The 19,477-nt window shown below is 41.8% G+C and overlaps 1 protein-coding gene across 3 annotated transcripts; it reads left to right on the top strand.

Moving 5' to 3' along the window:
* Positions 1-435: 435 nt before the first annotated feature.
* Positions 436-18,737, top strand: ttll4 (tubulin tyrosine ligase-like family, member 4). Of its 3 annotated transcripts, none has more exons than XM_030428683.1 (21): positions 436-615; positions 1,512-2,778; positions 3,986-4,418; positions 5,477-5,627; positions 5,722-5,798; positions 5,968-6,019; positions 7,719-7,837; positions 9,408-9,518; positions 9,780-9,856; positions 10,675-10,869; positions 11,261-11,343; positions 11,478-11,606; positions 11,843-11,965; positions 12,237-12,335; positions 12,715-12,849; positions 13,037-13,174; positions 13,354-13,450; positions 13,790-14,000; positions 14,615-14,682; positions 14,792-14,862; positions 14,977-18,737. In XM_030428683.1, the coding sequence occupies exons 2-21, from the start codon at positions 2,131-2,133 to the stop codon at positions 15,161-15,163; spliced, it is 3,204 nt and encodes a 1,067-aa protein (XP_030284543.1). In that variant the 5' UTR covers positions 436-615; positions 1,512-2,130; the 3' UTR covers positions 15,164-18,737. The 3 variants fall into 3 exon arrangements, with proteins under 3 accessions (XP_030284543.1, XP_030284544.1, XP_030284545.1); XM_030428684.1 differs by lacking the exon at positions 436-615 and adding an exon at positions 713-1,060; XM_030428685.1 differs by lacking the exon at positions 436-615 and adding an exon at positions 1,159-1,426.
* Positions 18,738-19,477: the final 740 nt, after the last annotated feature.

Below are 19,477 nucleotides of genomic sequence, written 5' to 3'. Positions count from 1 at the left end.
TCATCATCATACGTCATGCACAAAAAGGCTCCATTGTTCCCAAAAAGTTAAATAAACAGACAGAAAAAAATTGCGTTTAATTTGAAAATCTTTTGCGAATTATCTTTCCTTCTGATGACATCATACAGTATAAGCTTTGATATTCATCAAAATATATGCCAATTACTAGGGTTACTTATTAGAGGGAAACTGTGTTCTCATGACTGAACAAACTGAACCAACAAACTGAAACTGACCTTAAAGGACAAAATAATGTTATACTGTTTACTTTGATTATAATCTGACAGATTTTTTTTCCTCTGAGAACAGCTTGTTCATTCACTTATGGAAAAAAAAAAAACTGAATATTTCTGAGTGTGTGGGTATTGTTACCTCATTATACATTCCTTCTGCAGACCTACACAGTGCTCCTTTAATGTCGGTGCTGTGGCCAGTGGGGGGCGCTCTGACCAGAGGCTAACCTGAGGTGAGGCTCCTGTCCCATAGACGATCTTTGGCCATGATGCTCCGCTCGATTTTTTTTTTTTCACCTAGCTACTGCAAAGTGAGAAACTGACGGGTAGCCGCTCGTCAAATCAATGGAACACATTAAAGACACAGCAGGGGACAAAGCAGGTATGAATATATATCTGTAAACTGTTCGCAGGGCCGGGTTTCTATCGCTGATACTGTGGCGTCTTTCAGAGAGCGCTGTGTTGGTTGTTGCTAAGCTAACGGTAACGCCGAGCAGGGTAAACAGACGGATTTAAGCTTCCTTCGTGAAACATTACTAGGGAGTGGTTCGCTGTCAGGTTCTGTAAGGACGAATGTTGCCTCTCTTTTCAGTGATAGATTAATGTCAAAGTCGGTGTGGTACAACAGAGCTTTAGTTACCATTAAAGAGCTAACATGGAGCTAAGCACGAAACGTGCTCTCTAAGCGCACACACGTGAAACTACTGCCAGCGGTGTCGGCAGGTTTCAGCCCTCGGCACCATGTCTGCCCAGCACAAAGTTCAACAGAACTGATGAAAGAATGGTGACAAGCTACTGGACACAGCTGTAACGACAGTAGGATTTATGTATGTCATGTTGCCTTAGTGATTCAGGCCAACGTTAGCTTACTCGCTTTGCTGCCTCACACAGCGTTGTGGCGATTTTATTGACAGGGTATCTAACAACACTACGTTACACACACTGTATGACTTACATCTGTTCCCTGTTGACTGAATGTGGATCACAAAACTAAACATCAACCTTTTGTAGTGGAGGTCGAGTTAGGAATTGTTGCTTCAAGGGGGCTTCAGACCAGTTAATAATCAGCCAGAATGTGATTGTAGCATTAGCGTCCATGTTTCCACTGTGTTTAACACAGCCGTGATGGCTGTTGAGTCAGACTTCATCCTTCATCCAACTCTCAAATGATGACGATTGTTTTCAAACAGCAGGTGGATACTGTACTTTACAATGTGTCACTGTCAGAAATGTGGTTTGTATGAGACTGACTCTGCTCCTCCTCTTCTGTACTCTCAGTGGTTCAGCCTCCTATGAGTCAACTGAGGAAGGAATGAGAACTCCATGGACACCACTTCCTCCTCCATGACCTGACATCTTGGTGGGATTTCATCCTGTGTTGTTGCGAAGAAGGAAGAGTAACAGCGTCCGTCATCCTCAAGACACCTCGACTCAGCCTCCGCGTCGTATCGACCTCCAGGCGCGATCCACTTTCCCTCAGGAAGAAAGCCTCGTGTGCCTGCCTGTCTGAGCCTCACCTGAGGGCTTATAAGCCTGCATAGCTACCTGGAGCTAACACTGTCCACTCTGACAGATGCTAGGATCAAGTGTTGCACTGCTGTCACTGCAGCGTTGATGGCAGTTATGTTTACTTTTGTTCAGGATCCATCAAGAACTTGTAGTCAACCTACTTTGACCAACATAACATTTTCAGTTCTGTTCAACTGGAGCTGACATCTCGGAAATACATTCCTAGAGAAAGCTACTTGTCGAGAGGAGAAATACAAGGACAAACAGGAGAACCCTCCTCCACCTCAGGCTTTGGTTTGGTCTCAGCTGTTAACTCCAAGCCTGCCTTTTGATCTCCACCCAAGACCTCTCTCCTCTGGAAGTAACCACTTCCTCATTGGGTGGTGCCATGCCCACCAACCAGTCCTCCCCCTGGGATGGGGGGAAGCTTCGGACCGGCTCCAGCGGAGACAGTCCCCCCACTACAACTTCTGTCAGTACACATGCCAACAGCATTGTGGCCACTAAAGTGCCTTTTAGTCAGACTTCTCTAGAGCTATCCAGGAGAAAGGACCAAGCCAAACCTCCCTCCTCTAATGTTGCCTCTTCCTCACCCCCCTTAAGGCAGACAACAGTGGCCCCATCTGCAGCTTCTGTATGGGATAATGGGGACAGAAATAAAACCAACACCCAAAGCCAATTCACTGCTGTGCCAGATGGGTCTCCAGACCTGCCACAAACAGTTAATGGGATTCAAAGCCCAAACCAGGTACTGGCAGCAGGGCTGAAGCCGGCTGGTAGCGTCCTCACAGAGTCCAGTGCCCCTTCCTCCATTGCCAAGAACGATTGCCAGACTGGATTTAATGGCCTGCTGACTGGCACTGTGCAGAAATGTTTGTTGCTCCAAACCTCTCAACATGGAAACGGTTTACAAATGAGCAAACATCAGGCTGCCACTGGTGACGCACCATTGGGATTGAAGGCTCTCTTGTCAGTTTGTTATCAAGACCTGTTAATCAGAGGACGGCCCTCTCTGCAGCAAACTGACAAATCGATGGTGAGTATTGATGTCTCGCAATGTGGAAGCCTCACAGCAGAGCATTTTCCCAAGAATAATAAAAAAAAAAAGACATTTCTTGCAACACAGATTTTAAAATTGTTGATGTTAAATACTCTGTGTTTGTCTTAGTATAGATCGACTTTAAGAATGTAGAAGAGAAAAAGAAAGAAATGACAGACATTTAAGGGTGTAGAGCTGCCGCTGTGCATGTGGAACCAGGAATGTAACAATTTTGGTTATAAATGATTTAAAAAAAGAAATGACCTTTCAGTCTTCACCACACAACCATTTGTTGTTTATTGATCAGTTCAGTTCAGTTCAGACCACTTTATTTATCCCAAATGGGCAATTTATTTGGAGCTTTTCCAGGCGTCAAACATAAAAAACATAAAATCATTACAACGATCATTCATTCAGTCAGTGAGTCAGAAAACAATTTAAGAGGCACATGGGTGCGTCATAAATAAATAAATGAATGAGTAAATAAATAAATAGGTTAAATTCTTCCAAAATTAGTGGGGTCTGTGTTGAGGAGTTTGAAGGCAGATTGAATAAAAGGACCTGCATACTGATTAGATTTGCTCTTGGGCACATTATAGCGTCGACCAGAGGGCAACTATAAAAAACTCAGTCGACATAATGTGGTCTGGTTGGCTGATAATTATTTTTGCTTTCTCAGCTGCTTGTTTTTCCCAGATAGTACCCAAGTTCCTCAGTCACTGAACGCTGGTGTTTTTGTGTTTAACTCTGGAAACTTTACTTTTGATGAAGATGATTTGAACTTGAAAGCAACCAGGTTGTAAAAAACCCCAGTCATGTGAATGTAAGTAGCAGTTGTCAGCAGTAAAGTCAATGGTCTGTTGATCTTTACAGATCCATCCAGTTGTGTCTAATGACGGCATAGGTGTCAGTGCCAAAAAAAAAAGTTTAAAGTTAATCGAATCGTTACCTTAATATTAAGTTCAGTCAAAACGATTTGGACGCAATACAGTGGAAAGTGATGGAGGAGGAGGATGGAGGCTGAGGAAATAAACAACCTGTTAGCAAGAAATTGCAGCATAGTATAGTATATCAGTACCATCGAGCTGAAGCTGTCTAGGCCTTATCTTACTTATTTTACTGATGATGATGTTCCAGAGTCTTTCAAATGTTGTCCACTTACCATCTCCAACATGTCTGACCTTTGCTTGTTTTGTCTTCTCAGCTTGAAACTGCAGACTGTTCCTCTCTGCCATCAGTGCCTCCTATATGCCTTACTCTTTGTGAACATCAGGGGGCAGCAGGGGGAAAGGATTCCTCCGGCTGTGGCAGCACAAAAGTAGAGATAAGAAGCACAACAAAAGAAACGACAGCAACTACAAGGAGGAGCCATTCAGCTAAACTGGCCACAAAATGCAGCCAGACACACAACAGCTGCGCAACAGCCACTGCTTTAGACAATCAGCTGCTGGTCAGAGGTGGTCCTCCAGCAGTAAATAAGCCAATTCAGTGTCCACCAGGAAACACCTTGTCCACATGCAGAAGAAGCGGTCCTCCAGTAGCCAGTCCTCCGCCAAACGGCCGCTCGCCAAGTGTGTTAAGTGCCAGTGGCAGTGCCACGCAGGAGAAGCAGCCCACACTGCTGGATGACATCACAGGTAATCTGAAGGATCAGTCACATACCAAGGATGTCAAAAATGCGCTACTGAGCTGAGGATCAGACACCAAAGCAATGATACCTCAAAGGAGCAGCGCTTTCAAAGGAACACTTTTGTACTAGTCAGCAAATATCTCTTCTTGGTCTCCTAGTGGTGTGTTCGGCGTGTACGAAAAAAGAAGAAAAGGCATCGTTGCACATCGTTGTTTTAAAGCTCTGCAAAGGCGTTAGTGCTGCAGAGAAGGAAACATAAATTACAACTTTCTCCTGAGAACATCACATCTCACTTCAGAAATGTGGTGTCCTTATCTGCTAGATAACACGCTGCTGTCTACACGTCTGTCCGTCTGTAGATGAACATGAGCTGGCTCTGAAACAAAGAGGCTCAGGACAGCGACGGCTGTCATTCAAACATAAGTTTGTCTTCTGTATTGTTATTGTATTGGCAGAGTTTATTAATAGTCAGACCGGTAACAGCATATAAGCCAAGCTAACTTTTTTTTTTTTTACATTTGAGCACAAAATTAAGTTATTTGTCAACATATATTTGAACATTGTGGCTCAACAACACTGTCAGGAAATGACTTAGAAAATATAAGATATAAAAAATCCTAAAATACAGTGGGGCTTTAATACATTTGGGTTATGTTCATCAGCAGACAGACATGTCTAGACTGTCTAGACAGCAGCATGTTATCTAACAGATAATGACACCACATGTCACTTTAGTGTGTGTTCAGGTGAAAGCTGACAACCATGACACCCTACATAAGAACACTTTTGGTTATTTCACTTGAGAGATTTCAGTTGTTTAATTTTTATTTTCCTTTGTGCGCTTCCTGCTGTGAGAAGTGGGACTCAGTCGGGAGGTGATTCTTCTGTTTAGAATTTAGCTCAATTTCAAACTGATTCTGATGACAGCTAATTGGTTGTTCGGTCACTGTCATTCAAATCAGTCGGTCAGCGAGTGTTTGAGTGTTAAAATCTAAAATACGCTTTGTAGTAGCTAAGATGAAACCATTACAAACTGTTGATAAATGGCGCTTCCTTCCCTCGCAGATGTGGCCTCCTGTCCTTCCGGAGCCTTGGTGGGCTCCGTGACCACTCAGATCTCCACAATCCACCTGACCAGGCAGGGATCTTCATCTCCATTCCCTCTCTCACCCTCCCCGATAGAAGAATGTGCGGCTGGAGAGAATCAGTTGTCTGGGTGAGTGACAGTTGATTGCTCTTCTGTTTCTCTGTCTTTTCTATTTGGTCTTCTTTATACTCTTTTAAATCTCACCCTTCCCCCCTGGTTTCAGCCAGGAGTGTGTTATGCAGGTGGATGGAGTTGAGGAGGAGCTACCTGATGAGCTGGAAAATGCCTGTAGTGACGAAAGTAAGATGTTAAACTACACATTCACACACGCGCGCACACACACACACACACACACACACACACACATACACACATGTACTCTGTCATCATCAGCTGCCTTTAGTCACCTGGTCATTTTGTTCTTTAATGATGCACACCGCTGATTTCAGTTGTCCTCTGTTGTTTTCAGATGATTCCGACTGTTCGTCCTCATCCACAGCATCCATCGCTCTGCTTTCTAGGTAAGACTCTGTAACCACGCGACAGTTAAACTCTTTTTATGTCAACATTTAACCATCCCCTTCACACATGTGTCAAGGCAAGGGCAGTTTATTTGTATAGCGCAATTCAAACACAAGTCAACTCAAAGTGCTTTACAGGGGCTTTGAAGGATTTCATAAAAAAGTCTCTGATGGTTGTCCGACATGGTTTTTGGAGAGAACCACAGGGAGCGGCTCAGATGCAGAGCTTTTTGCCTGCCTGAAATAGCTGACATGCTCAGACTGTGTTTAATTTTTGTGCTGCTACTGTGGTTGAGTGGGCTTCATATTTAAACCATTAAGTCATTTGTCTGTTTTAGGTGTGTCTTTTGTTAATAATCCGACGTTTTTGTGCTGTAGCTCACTAATCTGCTCAGGGTGTTTTTGTTCTGAAAGTCCACCTGAAGCTCAATCTGCTCTGTGCAGCTTGATGTGGCTTCTGTCTCCTCCGGTCAAAATTACGCTCGGTGTGAATCCTCTACATCCTATGTACTTAAAAAACAATTATTTGGCAATTTTAACAGACATACTTTTGATGTTAGATGACACGAACCTGCATCCTAGAAAGCTTCTTAAATTGAGCAATTTAAAGTCCAGTTCAAAATGCCTGCATGTTTTCCTTGGGCCGCCCACCATCTTATCCTTGTTTCTGATTGGTCTCCTAAAATGGCTTAAAACGTATATATCCATCAGATCCTGTGGACTCTTTGTCTCTCTTTCATTCTCTCTCACTGCATTGTGGAAAGAGGCTGAAAGCAGCAGAGCATGGTGGAAAGGTCCGCTGCATTGTGCTTCATATTGTTCTCCACTGTGATGGCCTCAACAGTAGAACTCCCTACCAAAGACTGGCAGCTGATTCTTTGCGAAAACAGCCTGGATAGGGAGCGCTATTGTCACCTTTTTTCCCACAACCAGCTGATTTGTTTATGTGTTCATTTACACCGCCCCACCCCCACCTTTCCTAAATGCTATAGCTCCTGTACGTATAGTATAGCGTTAAGTTACCCGAGTCTAATGCCATTGTATACCTGTCTGTGGTGGAGGGATTTTATCAAAGAAGAATCATTTTGAAGAGGATAGCACCATCACCTGTTCCGTCATCCGTCGGTTTATCCACCTCTCCTTCCTTTCTATATGACTGTCATGTGAGTGGGTTTTATTTTGAGTGCGAATTTTCATCATTTTCCGTTCATGCCATTTTTTTTTTTCTTCTGTCCAGTTCAAAAAAGCTCAGGAGTCTGTTGATGTTGAACTTAGTTGCAACTTTTTTTTTCTGGGCGTTCAGGGTCAAAGTGTGCTTGTACTCTCTGTGTGAGGTCTCTGACCGCAAATTCACAGAAGCATCACGTTACGAGTGCTTGTTCACCCATCCAGCCCAGCATCGACTTTTGTTACAAACCACAGTGGTGACTCGATGCCGACTTCCGTTAGTTAGAAGTGGGTGACCGTAACTCTAGCTGCATTACTTTTTCATTTTGTTGTGAGACTGCGATTTGCTCATTTAAGAGTAACAGCTAAGAAGAGCCACAGTGCTAACAGACAGTCTTTAGCAGAAACAGACATTTAACAGTCATTCTAGGCAGAATTCATTAGTTTGCAACACACAAATACTAAATATGTGTTGTTGGAAGGGTGTGTTTGGATGTCCACTAATCATTGATGTGTCTTCTCTCCCTCTCAGTGTTGAGGAGCCGATGTCATTGGGGGCTGAAGATGATCGAGAGGAGAGACCGGCTTTGGTTCCCAGTCTGTTCCCGCTCATCCCTCCAACACTCTACTTCAGCACCGCTAGTGAGAAAGGTCAGGACACGCTCGTCTCACTGTTCTGTTGTGTGAAATGGATAGAAGCTCTAACAGTTGTAAACCAAGGTATAGAGAGCTGACCTGCCAGTTTTAAGCAATCGGAGCTCAAAATATGCACCAGCCATGCGCTAAATGCTGGTGAAATTTGATGATTCACCAGCCTGATTGTGATCATCACCACGTCGTCATGTTAGAAGAACAAAGAAGGTCAAATCAAATCCGATCAAATCAATTTTATTTATAAAGCACAAAATCACAATCAAGTGAACGACATCCTCTGTCCTTAAACCCTCGATTCAAGTGAGGAAAAACTTGCCATGTTAAAAAAAACCTTTTAACAGGGAAACAAAGAAGGAAGAAACCTCAGGAAGAGCCACAGAGGATCCCTGTCCCAGGACGGACAGACATGCAGTAGATGTCGCTTGTACAGAACAAACCAACAAAATCACAGTTTACAAGTTTCATCGACAGAATATATAAAAAGGATGGCAAGTCCAAGCAGACAGAAACCAGAATATTTAGCAAAAGACTTATAGGAGAGTGTGTGAGTGTGGGACTGGTGAACACAATGAAGAGATGTCTGATATCAAAGCTGTTATTCAGCTTCAAAAATCATCACACAGCTCAACACAGTGACAGCTGACTTCAATCTAGCTTTACCTCTTTTAAAGGAACAGTTTACCCTCAAATCAAAATTATATATATAAAAAAAACAAACAAACATTTTCCCTCGTAGGGCCCCTCCCTTTGAGAAAAACATTAATAACTACACTTGACAATCAGAATTGTTTTATGAATGAGGCCCAGTAAATTACCCCTGGACCCCATAACCCCTTTCTGTGACCAACATATAATGCAATCACGTGAATATCGGCTATATTACCATCCTCATTACCATCCTCTAGCTATGTGGACATCAACCGAAACAAAGGATTTCATTGGTTAAGCTTATACATCCACAGGTGGAAATCTGTCCCAGTACTTTTTTCACCCGCACGAATGTTCTACAACGGTATACATGCGTTGTTAACTACCCATAAAATCTCTTTCTTTTTACATGTTTTTTCTGAATTTCTGTGCAAATCTTTCGGATGATAATGTGCTTGATGTGAGAGGGCTTCTAACTCCAGATAATCCACAGAACTTGTTGTGAGCAATTTCATGTAGGAACTATTTTCCCTCTACGTAACAACTCCCGCCAACTGGAACACTGATTAGAAGGAGGAGAGCATTTACTCAGGAACAAGACACCCATGATTGAGACGGATGTAAACATAATTTGCACCCTCCTCTGCTGAGTTCTTTGTTAGCTAACTCAACAGTGATGCACTCTCTGCTGTGCAGTGATTCCTTTGGCAGATAGGTCAGTAGGAAAAAGTTGTGATTGTTTGTGATTGTTTTAATTAACTAATCATTTTAATGAGAAGTATACATTTTATACCAACATGCAAATTAGTTTCAGAACTATTCAATATCTGCATTATGCCTTCCGTCTGTGTAGGTGTAATGGTATTATTGAAAAGTATAGCTGTAAAGTACACATGGCTTTTGTTTTGTGGCTCTGCAGTGGAACTGCTGCCTGCAGAACAAAGACGACTGTTAAAGTGGAAGATGAGCACCGTCACGCCAAATGTTGTCAAACACACCATCGCCAGGTCACACTTCAAAGTCACCAAGAGTAAGTGTGTGTGTGTGTGTGTGTGCGCGCGCGTGTGTGTGTGTGATTCCGAAACGGTTAAATCATAGACAGAGATGACCATGATGGAAACTTGATATCTGCTTAACATCAAACTGGTAAACTGAGCCTTTGCTACTCACTGATGTAATGAATAATGTTGTTTTAAATGGAGGTGATAGTTTGCACAGGATGAAATGTAAATGCACCGTTAAATTTGTCCTGGATGATCTAAACCTGTTTGTTGTTGTGTCGTTCATATAGAGAGCCACGACTGGTTGGGCTGCTGGGGACACCACATGAAGTCTCCTGGCTTCAAGGCCATCGGAGAACACCAGAAGGTGAAAAAACTTTAGACACACGACTTATTTCAGCTCATGTCTCCCAGAACCATTCACTTCAAAGAAATGACATTTTCTCCATATTTCTATTGAAGGCAGAAATAGACAAAACTTCAATGTTCCCTCCTCCCAGTGTTTCCCTGTGGTATTACTGTTGGTGCCGCTGTTGCAAAAAAAGCATTAGCATAATGGCTACCACTATGAGCCTAGCTACTGTCAAAGCAAAAAACAACCAAGTATCTCAATTTAATCTAGAAACCCTGATCTCAGTGCAGTGAAAAGGCAAAGTAAAACACTGGCTTGTATTAATGAGTAGGCAGGTTTTGTTAGTCTGGTTTTGTTAGTCTGGTTTTGTTAGTAGGCTGGTTTTGAACTGGCTCAAGTCCCGGTGGTATTAGGAAACGCATCTCAATGGGGGAACAGACTTGGACTCAACACAAGAGCCCTTACCATCGAGTGAAGGCTTGTCCATCACTCTTGTTTCACCTCTAGTTTCTATTTACTCTCCCTCTTCCCCTTTGCTTCCTCCATCAGGAGGGTGTGAATTTTACACAGTTATTTCAGTTGTTCCTCTGTTGGAGATAGTGACCGGGGAAAACAATGCCTCTTCCTGTTTGTTTGTGCAGTGAAGGACAGAGTAATTTTTGCAGGGAAAGTTAAGTCTAGCGACAGGCTGAATTACATAAGGAATCAATCTACATGCAGATTTTTTTTACAGCCGCTACACTGTGCAATCAGTATTTACTTCAGAATGATAAGCAAGAAAACGTTTGTTCTGCAAGTTAAACTTGGCTACATTTGTGTTTCTTTTCTCCTAGTTGAACCACTTCCCAGGAACCTTTCAGATTGGCAGAAAGGACCGGTTATGGAGGAATCTGTCAAAGATGCAGGCTCGCTTTGGCAAGCAAGAGTTTAGCTTTTTCCCTCGGACCTTCGTCCTGCCTCAGGACATCAAGCTGCTGCGCAAGGCCTGGGAGGACAGCGGCTCCAGGCAGAAATGGATCATCAAACCTGTATGTTGGATAATAATTGTGTTAGCTTACTAGTGAAAGTGCCAAAAAACAAGTTAGTCTGAAAACGTGAGGGAAATAGTAGACTTGAAATTGTGTTTTGGATTTTTTGTCTGCAAGCAACCAGCAGTAAGAGTGAAATTATGAGGTGACAGTTTCCATTGCTAGATCATTTGTTGTGCTGTGTTGATGATGATGATGATGATGATGATGATGATCATGATTGGCATGAATTGCTCCAAAAGCTGAAACAAGGTTGTTTGGTGATTAATTGATGTTCCTAATGAGCCATTCAGATTGTGATGCTAAACAATGAATATGTTAAAGTCTAAATGAATGTTTTTTTTGTATAAAACATGCTTACATGCTCTCTTCCTCCTCTCATCTGTAATAGCCTGCTTCAGCAAGAGGAATAGGAATCCAGGTCATACACAAGTGGAGCCAGATGCCCCGCAAAAGACCCCTACTGGTCCAGAAGTAAGTAGCCTAAAATAGATTTGGAATGGTTAGTATAGTAAAGTAAGTAGGCCAGAGATCATTTACTCCACCTGACAGTGATAACGATTAGTCAGTAGGGTAAAACATCTTTTTTTTCTGGTTGTGTTTTGCAGGTACCTGCACAAGCCCTACCTCATCAGTGGTAACAAGTTTGACCTGCGGATCTATGTCTACGTGACATCCTACGACCCGCTCCGAATTTACATCTTCTCTGACGGACTGGTTCGATTTGCCAGCTGCAAGTAAGTTTTCCGCACACAGTGACAAACCCAATTACTGTAGATTGGTTCACGTAAAATAGAACCATAGTATGAAGTCTGTCAATAAAGCGGGGATAAGTCGAAGGATCTAGTGACATACAAAAATGTATGATCTAAAAAAAATCTGAATGTTTCATTGTTGACATTTTGAATAAGAATTCCGAGCTGATGCATGAGGTCATATTTGATTTAATCTCTTGTGTGTTTCTCCTCTGTAGGTATTCGTCTTCCATGAAGACTCTGGGTAACAAGTTTATGCACCTGACCAACTACAGCGTCAATAAGAAAAACTCTGAGTACCAGACCAACAGCGACGATAAAGCCTGCCAGGGACACAAATGGTAACAGAAGGGAAAATGAAGGAAATATTTATGTTTGAGTCAAAAAAGCATGAAGGTGGATGGTGTCTATTTTGAAGAGAGGCAAGCATGGAATGGGGTAGGAAGACCATAAAAGAATAAGTGGGTAAAACAGGAAATGGAAGGAAATTATAAGTATTATGAGAAATTATTAAATTGTGTTCATGTTGCTTCTTTCATCTTTGCTATTGTTAATTTGTATGTATATAATTCTGAGTACTACAACAAAATGTGTGTTTGTGTGTGTCTCCAGGGCTTTGAAGGCCTTGTGGCAGTATCTTGGTGCTAGGGGGGTCAACACCACTCTGATCTGGGAGAAGATTAAAGACATTGTGATCAAAACCATCATTGCGTAAGTTGGCCCATTTAGTCTTCATTGGCTGCAAAACTGCAGGTCAATTGCTATTGATTTTCACAATAAATGCAATGTTCTGTTTGCCAGATGACCAGATGTTCCTTAGTCTTAATCAAGCAGTGTGTGTTTGAAGCAGAACAACCAAACCCCCCTTAACTGACACTGTCGATTAACAATCTGCCTGTATAAAAGTGCAGTCCTTGTGGTCACATTCACAAGTCTTTTTTTCACGCTGAGTGTAGAGAATAAGGTAGAGACTGAAAAATCTAAGAAATGCTGAGCTGTAGTGGAGGATGACTAAAGATCTGTTTCTGTTTTGAAATGGGGAAATAATAACGATTATGAAATGATCTCCCTCCCGTGTGTTGGTCATCAGCTCCGAACCGTACGTTAACAGCCTGCTGAAGATGAACCTTAAGACACCTTATAGCTGCCACGAGCTGTTCGGCTTTGACATCATGCTGGATGAGAAGCTCAAACCCTGGATCCTGGAGGTCAACATATCACCAAGGTAACACACACACACACACACACACATACATACATTCAGACAGACAGACAGACGGGCAGACAGACATATACTATAGTATTCAGTGTTTATTAATGTATACTTGTCAACAACTACATGCACTTATATAGACAGCTAATAATTGGATCCAGCTGTTTTCAGACTTGTATCTGTTGTTTTTCTGGTCCAGCCTCCATTCCAACACAGCGCTGGATGTCTCCATCAAAGGTCAGATGATCAGAGACCTCCTGAACCTTGCTGGCTTCCGTATTCCCCAAAAAGAAGATGTGATCGCCCCCTGCAGTAGTGCCTCCAGCTCCACCAGCAGGTAGGCCGGAGTCAGTCCACCTTACAGGCTGCCATTAGGATCACACGAGGGGCCACAATTTAGGAACAATTTTGAATATGATCCAATCCAACTAAAACTACAGCCTTAGAAAAGACCTTATAGTTGATTCAACACCTCTGTTTGTCAATGTGTGTCTGCGTGTGTGTGTGTATATACAGTCTGTGTGGGGGGAACAGGGAGAGGACTAAGCCAGATCTGTCTGCTGATGAGAAAGTGAAACGGGCCTTTTACCTCACACAACGCTACGCCGACCAGGTATATGAATACAAACACACTAAAAATACTACATCAGATATAAACTAAATGCATTTAATGTTGTTAAAACAGTTTGAATGTTTCTTTAGCCAAGTTTCAATGGGAAGCTGAAACGGTTGCAACGAGCAGTTCCACATAAAAGTTCCCTCATCTGATATAAAACATTACTTCAGTTTATTGCAAAGTTGTACAATATGAACATTCTCAGAAAAACCCACAGCAAATGTTGTTATTCCCTTGTGTCACTACGGCACCACTGATGGTGTAGATTCTTGTGGTGACGATGAGTACTCGAGACCGATCAGTTACAACTTTCCCTCTTCTCTCTGTCTCTGTCAGGACTTCCTCTCCACGGTGTTGGACGTCTTGACTCCAGAGGACGTTCGCTTGCTTGCAGAGAGCGAAGACGAGCTGACTCGTCTCGGACAGTTCGAGCGAATTTTCCCGTCACCTTCATCGTCTCGCTACCTTCGCTTCTTTGAGTGTTCGAGATACCTCAACATCCTGCTGGACCAGTGGGAGCAGAAGCACTGGAACAACAGGACGAAAGGTATTTGTGATCCTCGATGCGCCGCACTGATCCCGCTGTCAGTGGTTTTGATTTTGCAGTGATATCTGTATTTTCTTGGGGTCGTAAATCATAAATTACAGAGTATTTACTAAACAATTCTGTCAAGCCATGCAAAACAAGAAAATATGTGCCGCAAAAAACAGCAGCGTTGCAGCCTCAAATAGCTTAACTCAATATCGGTGTGAGCGTGTGCGAGTAAAAGACTTGTCCCAGATTTCAGTCCACTTGGTAATCAGTCCGTTTTGTTTTCCCCACATCCCCAAAATGTTTCAGCTGCAATCCAGTTTACAACAAAAAGAAAGACCATTTGAAATGACGCTCCTGCAGATACTCCAAAACAGCTCAACTAAAATAATGAGGAGTCTCGCACAGGGAAAAACACACATCGAGTGCTTTAAGTGCTGACCTCTTTTCTTGCCCTCTCCATATTAGGATCTCTCATAGAGTTAATACTAACTTTGACACTATGTGACCTGACAAAAAACAGAATAAGTTCAATCTTCCATAGGCCTCATGTCACTTTAATATAATGAACAAACAACACACGGAGCGCAGAGGACACTGACACTGTTACATGTCCGTCTCATGTGCAGGCATCAGTCTGCTGACGTCTCTCTGTCAGAAAGGAGTCCACCTGGGAACCAGCGACCCCGCTCACATGGTGAGGAACTGTGGAAAAAGAACAAGCGTTTATCCGAAAAAATTTAAGTTTGTATGAAATGTTGAAGCCTGATGCTGTTGTCACTGATTGTGTCTTTGTGTCTCTGCAGTGGTCCAAGTGTAACTACATCTCTACATTTGAAGCCCACAGACGAGACCTGGTCAGCCCATCCAGATCAAGGTACACACACACACACACACACACGAACACAGGCACACAGAATTATGCCACACCGCACAGTAAATAAACCAGATTAACCCTTTCGTGGCTGCCTTCTCCCATCTTATCCTCCAGGGTGGTCGTCAGCCTTCAGCACTGCTCCCGTCATGACAATGACAACAGCTCAGACAGGGAGGTGGCCTCGGTCTCCAGCCTGCCTGTTTCACCAAGTCCTGGATCCAGTGTCACCAGCAGTGCCTGTACAAGCCCTCAGCCTAGCCTCTCACAGAGCCTGCTGCCCCAACAGTTTGCCTCACTCTGACACCAGTTTGCTAACATGATGTTCAGCACCCACAAGAGACACACAGCTCAGGGTCCTCAACTTGCCCCCAACACCCCTGTATTGATCTTTCATGTCTAGATGAATGAGTACTGTACTGACAACTGATAGCTTGGAGCACAGTCTTAACACTCACTGTAGAGGGGAGTGGATTTTGGATTTTAACAGAATTGTAGTAGCCTATTAGAAGGAAGATGTACTTTGACTACTTTATACTGACAGGACCTTTGCAAAAATGGAGGATCTCTTTGAATTATGAATATTTCAGTGTTGAGAAAACAACTGGTCTTGAGGTAAACCTCCATTTCTCCAGTGAAAATCTAACACTCCAACAACCATACAAGTACTAACCTTGTTTTGATATACACCATGTTTAGTTAGAAGATACTCTTCACTTCTAAGCAGCCAGGGAGTATTATCCAAGACATTCAAGACATGACAGGCTTGACATCTGTTTCAGCATGTATGAGTAGGAGAGTATTACCTTAATCTCATCAACATTATTAGCATGTGAACGTGCTCATTGACGCCGTATTTAAAACTGACGTTAGTGCTGCATGAAAAAGCTCTGACAACAGCCGAAGCATATTCATTTTAATTGGACGTTAGAAAATGACACAGGCGGCTGGCAAAAAGGTTTAAAAGGTGATTGGCTGGCCAGTCAAGTCTGAGCTGGCTCCAGGCCTCCTGGGCTCTCAACATCAAGACCTGTGTTATTCTGCTGTTCACCTCGTGATTGTCTTGACCCAGATTGCAATGATCGTCCATGTGCTCATAGTGTTATAATCCACTGTGTAGTGTCTGCCTTCAGATAAGTCTTAAAACCCATGGATGTATGACTCAAACTGAATGTTACATCTTCTGCTCACTGGCATCTGTAGTCACCAACCCGCAGCAAACACACAACTCTGTGCTCCTTAAACGCTGTGCTGTGAACGAGACCCTCAGATCCCATCCGTGTTTACTGTTGGTCTTCCAGGCCATTGGTACTTAAACTGTGAAGAAGAGGAGTGGCTTCGTCACAACCTACTGCACATTGTATTTTATGAGCACAAATTGGCGAAAAACGAAATGGGCAACACTTCCTTAATGAAAAAGAGGATCAAAGTTGGTGATAAACAATGACACAGTACTGTGATTTGTCTGTTGACTTGAATCTGAGGCTGTTGTTGGTTTGGTGTTAAGACGTTGAGCAACTGATTGCACAAGTGTTACATTCCTCACCTTATGGCGTCAACCTTGGTGTACATGTTCGTGTGTAAATGGAGAGGTGAAGAACAAAGGGCTCTGATTGGACAAAAGAAGGGAGTGATGGTGAGGAAGAGGAGCTGCAGAAATATAATCCTGACTTCACCAGACTTTGTGTGATGTGTTGAGATCGCTGCAGCTTCAAACATGTTAAAAGTGTACAATGTACAATAATACAACATTTTGATGAATGATGTTGACTCGCAGTATGTTAGAGATACTTGAAGGTGAAACTGATCACCCAGTTTAACATGCATGTTTGTAGACAAAAAACGTTACAACAGTGTAAGAAGGGCTTTAGTTTTTGAGTGACGATAGATATATGATAGTGTATAGAATTTATTGAAAGCTGCCAAATGTAAGTCAGACACCAGAATTTAACCCTGCAGACCCCAACAGTGTATGTTCATTAACACAGACATCAGTCCTTTTAAAGTTCCACTTAAACTCCTGAAGACTGAGTTGAGTGGTTATAAACTGAGTGCTGGCCCAGGGTTCAGTGTTGTTGAGGGGAACCAGTTTGAAATTTCTTCTGTATCCTCAGGAAAATAAAAAGTATTTTATTTCAAAAAAGCTTCATCTACTGTGAGGACATATTCAGAAAAGTAACATAAAACTACTTGAAGTTGACAATGTTAAATTCAACATCTGAGAGGCAGTGCTGGTTGTAGACGAGAGAGCCACAGCTGTCTGTGTTATAACACATGGACATTATTATTATTTTTTTCTTTCATTCCTGCTGTGAGAAGTTAAAAGCTGAAGTGTGGAAGCTAACTTGTTTACAAGGGTGTTTATTATGCAATTTACTAACAGATGCCAAACTGCTGTGCAGTGTGTAAGTATGTATCAGACATTTCTATCTTCGTGCAAGCTGCTATCATCACTTATCATATGTGAAATAGGAAGAGAAATACAATATAAATATTGCATTTAAACAAAACAAGATGAGTGGAAACACTCAGTGGTGTCTGAAGGCTTTTCACGGGTGTACAGAGGTCTGTCTGGTCAGAGGAACTAGATGCTTTTCATGGGGCTACTCAGAGCACACAGTTCATCCAAAAATGAAGTAAGTTATTATATTCTTACCCCAATGCAGATGGAAAATTGGTTGAAATTTGTACTCAGAAAATGGCATTTTCACATTTCTAGAGCTTCACAGAAGGTAATCAACCGAAGTACAGGGGAACTTGCTTAAAAATGTAAAAAACAACTGGTCTAAAAAGGCTCCATACAGCTTGTCTGGCGTAATCCAAGTCCCCAGAAGCACTGAGATCCTAAAATTGAATAAAAAAAAAACATTACTTACCCACATGGCATATGCTCTAGCACTAAGATAAGATTTTGGCAATAACGTTGTGTAAATGGATGGACTTGAACTGCGCTGGATGAGCTGTACGGAGTCATTTTATGTTTATTTTCAGGGGTTTGTTTCCGTTTTAAAACAAGTTCAAAATTATTTCAGTTGTTTAGGAGAATGCTGCAACTCTGTTTTGCTCTGGAGCCCCAGAAATGTTTTGTGGACTACAAAACTTCACCCCACTCTCCATCAGCATGGGATTGAGTAGACAATGACTGAATGTACATTTTTGGGTGGACTTTTCCTTTATGGGCCCATTCACACAGAGAGACTTCACTGAGGAGGAATGTATTTACATTTCCTGTATTTGGACTAGATGATTGAAACAACAAGCTGATAATCAACCTTAATGTTGATTAACTGATTAGTCCAATTAATTTAAATATATTCAGTGGACGTTTAAAAAGGTGAAATATCACACCGACAGCTACTACTAGGAACAAAAAAAGTCAGCATCAACGCACCTTGGGTTTGTGTGTTTATGCTTTTCAAATGTGTATATATAAAACTTGAAAGCTGTTCAACACTTACCTAACATACAGGCTAAATAAGCTAAAACACAAAACCTCTAGTGGAGTGATGCAGCACAGCTCATCAGTGGTTAACAATGACTCTGTTGGGAAAGTATTTTGCTATAAATAACCATGTTCATTTTAATTCTAATGGGGAAAAATCATTCAGGAGTCATTAATATTTTACATTGTAGTTACACTCTGCTCCATCGCATGTATTAAGATCCTCTACACACTACAGCTACACTGCAGTCATGTCTATTGGCTGTATTCAGATGATATATATTATAGAGTAAATAATAACACTGTTTTTGAAATTCTTTTTAACATTAGAGAATTATTATAAGTGCTGACGACACTGTTTACTAACTTGTAAAATGTTAAAGGGCTGTATGAATTGCTCAGGATGATGATTTCAAAATAAAAGTTATTTGTGGTACAAGTCTCCTGATTGTGTCTTTATCTGGGTGTTTAGAAATATTTTTTAACTTTTACTGTTTTTTTTTGTTTTTTTTTAATTATGTATAATAAAGCAGCTTCAAAGACCTGAAGTAGCACTTGGCCAAAAATGAACCCAGATTCCAGTCAGTGGTATTCTGAATGTGTGTCAGGACTCTTGAAGCAGTTGTAAACTATAAATATCTGAGCTCCTCTCTAACCAGCAGCAGCAGGCCCATCTGGATAACTGCATTTATTATGAGAAGGACACTATAGAATAGCTGTATGTCAGAGATATAAGTCAATCTGGATTTAGACTACTTTCTTAATTCTGGCAGAGTTGTAGCGATCAAAAAATCATTAATGCACAGTTTGACCAACAAGTACAAGGGAACTGCAGCAATTGTGTGCTCCATATTATTTCGATCACTGGCACAGTTAACTTTTTTTCTCTACATTTAACTTGATAGAGGATGTTCTGCTGGATTAAAGGGGCAAATGTTAATTACAGTGAATTTTAAGGCTACATGTAAATTTACAAATCTGCCAAAAAAAAAAAGGGGATGGTCTACTGAAGTTGTTCAGTGTGTCTATAAATAGTGACATGACAAAGCACAGTGAAACTTAAATGTGTACAGTAGTTAGTATGACTGAAGAAGCCTTAAGGCTGCACTGGTCTACTTTTTAAAAATAATTATTTTCCTTTTGTTTTCAAATGAACATAATGTAGATGTATGAGTT

This window comes from Sparus aurata, chromosome 9, assembly GCF_900880675.1.
Source record: "Sparus aurata chromosome 9, fSpaAur1.1, whole genome shotgun sequence".
In the NCBI taxonomy this organism is placed as follows: domain Eukaryota; kingdom Metazoa; phylum Chordata; class Actinopteri; order Spariformes; family Sparidae; genus Sparus; species Sparus aurata.
Note: the sequence above shows the minus strand (reverse complement) of the source record. Positions and strands in the feature narration are given on the sequence as shown.

Bases quoted from the DNA above. Each gene is read 5' to 3' on its own strand.
- ttll4 (XM_030428683.1), top strand. From the start codon at position 2,131: ATGCCCACCAACCAGTCCTCCCCCTGGGATGGGGGGAAGCTTCGGACC. The intron at 5,628-5,721 runs GTGAGTGACAGT...CCCTGGTTTCAG, and splicing joins GGAGAGAATCAGTTGTCTGG to CCAGGAGTGTGTTATGCAGG. The intron at 11,607-11,842 runs GTAAGTTTTCCG...TCTCCTCTGTAG, and splicing joins GTTCGATTTGCCAGCTGCAA to GTATTCGTCTTCCATGAAGA.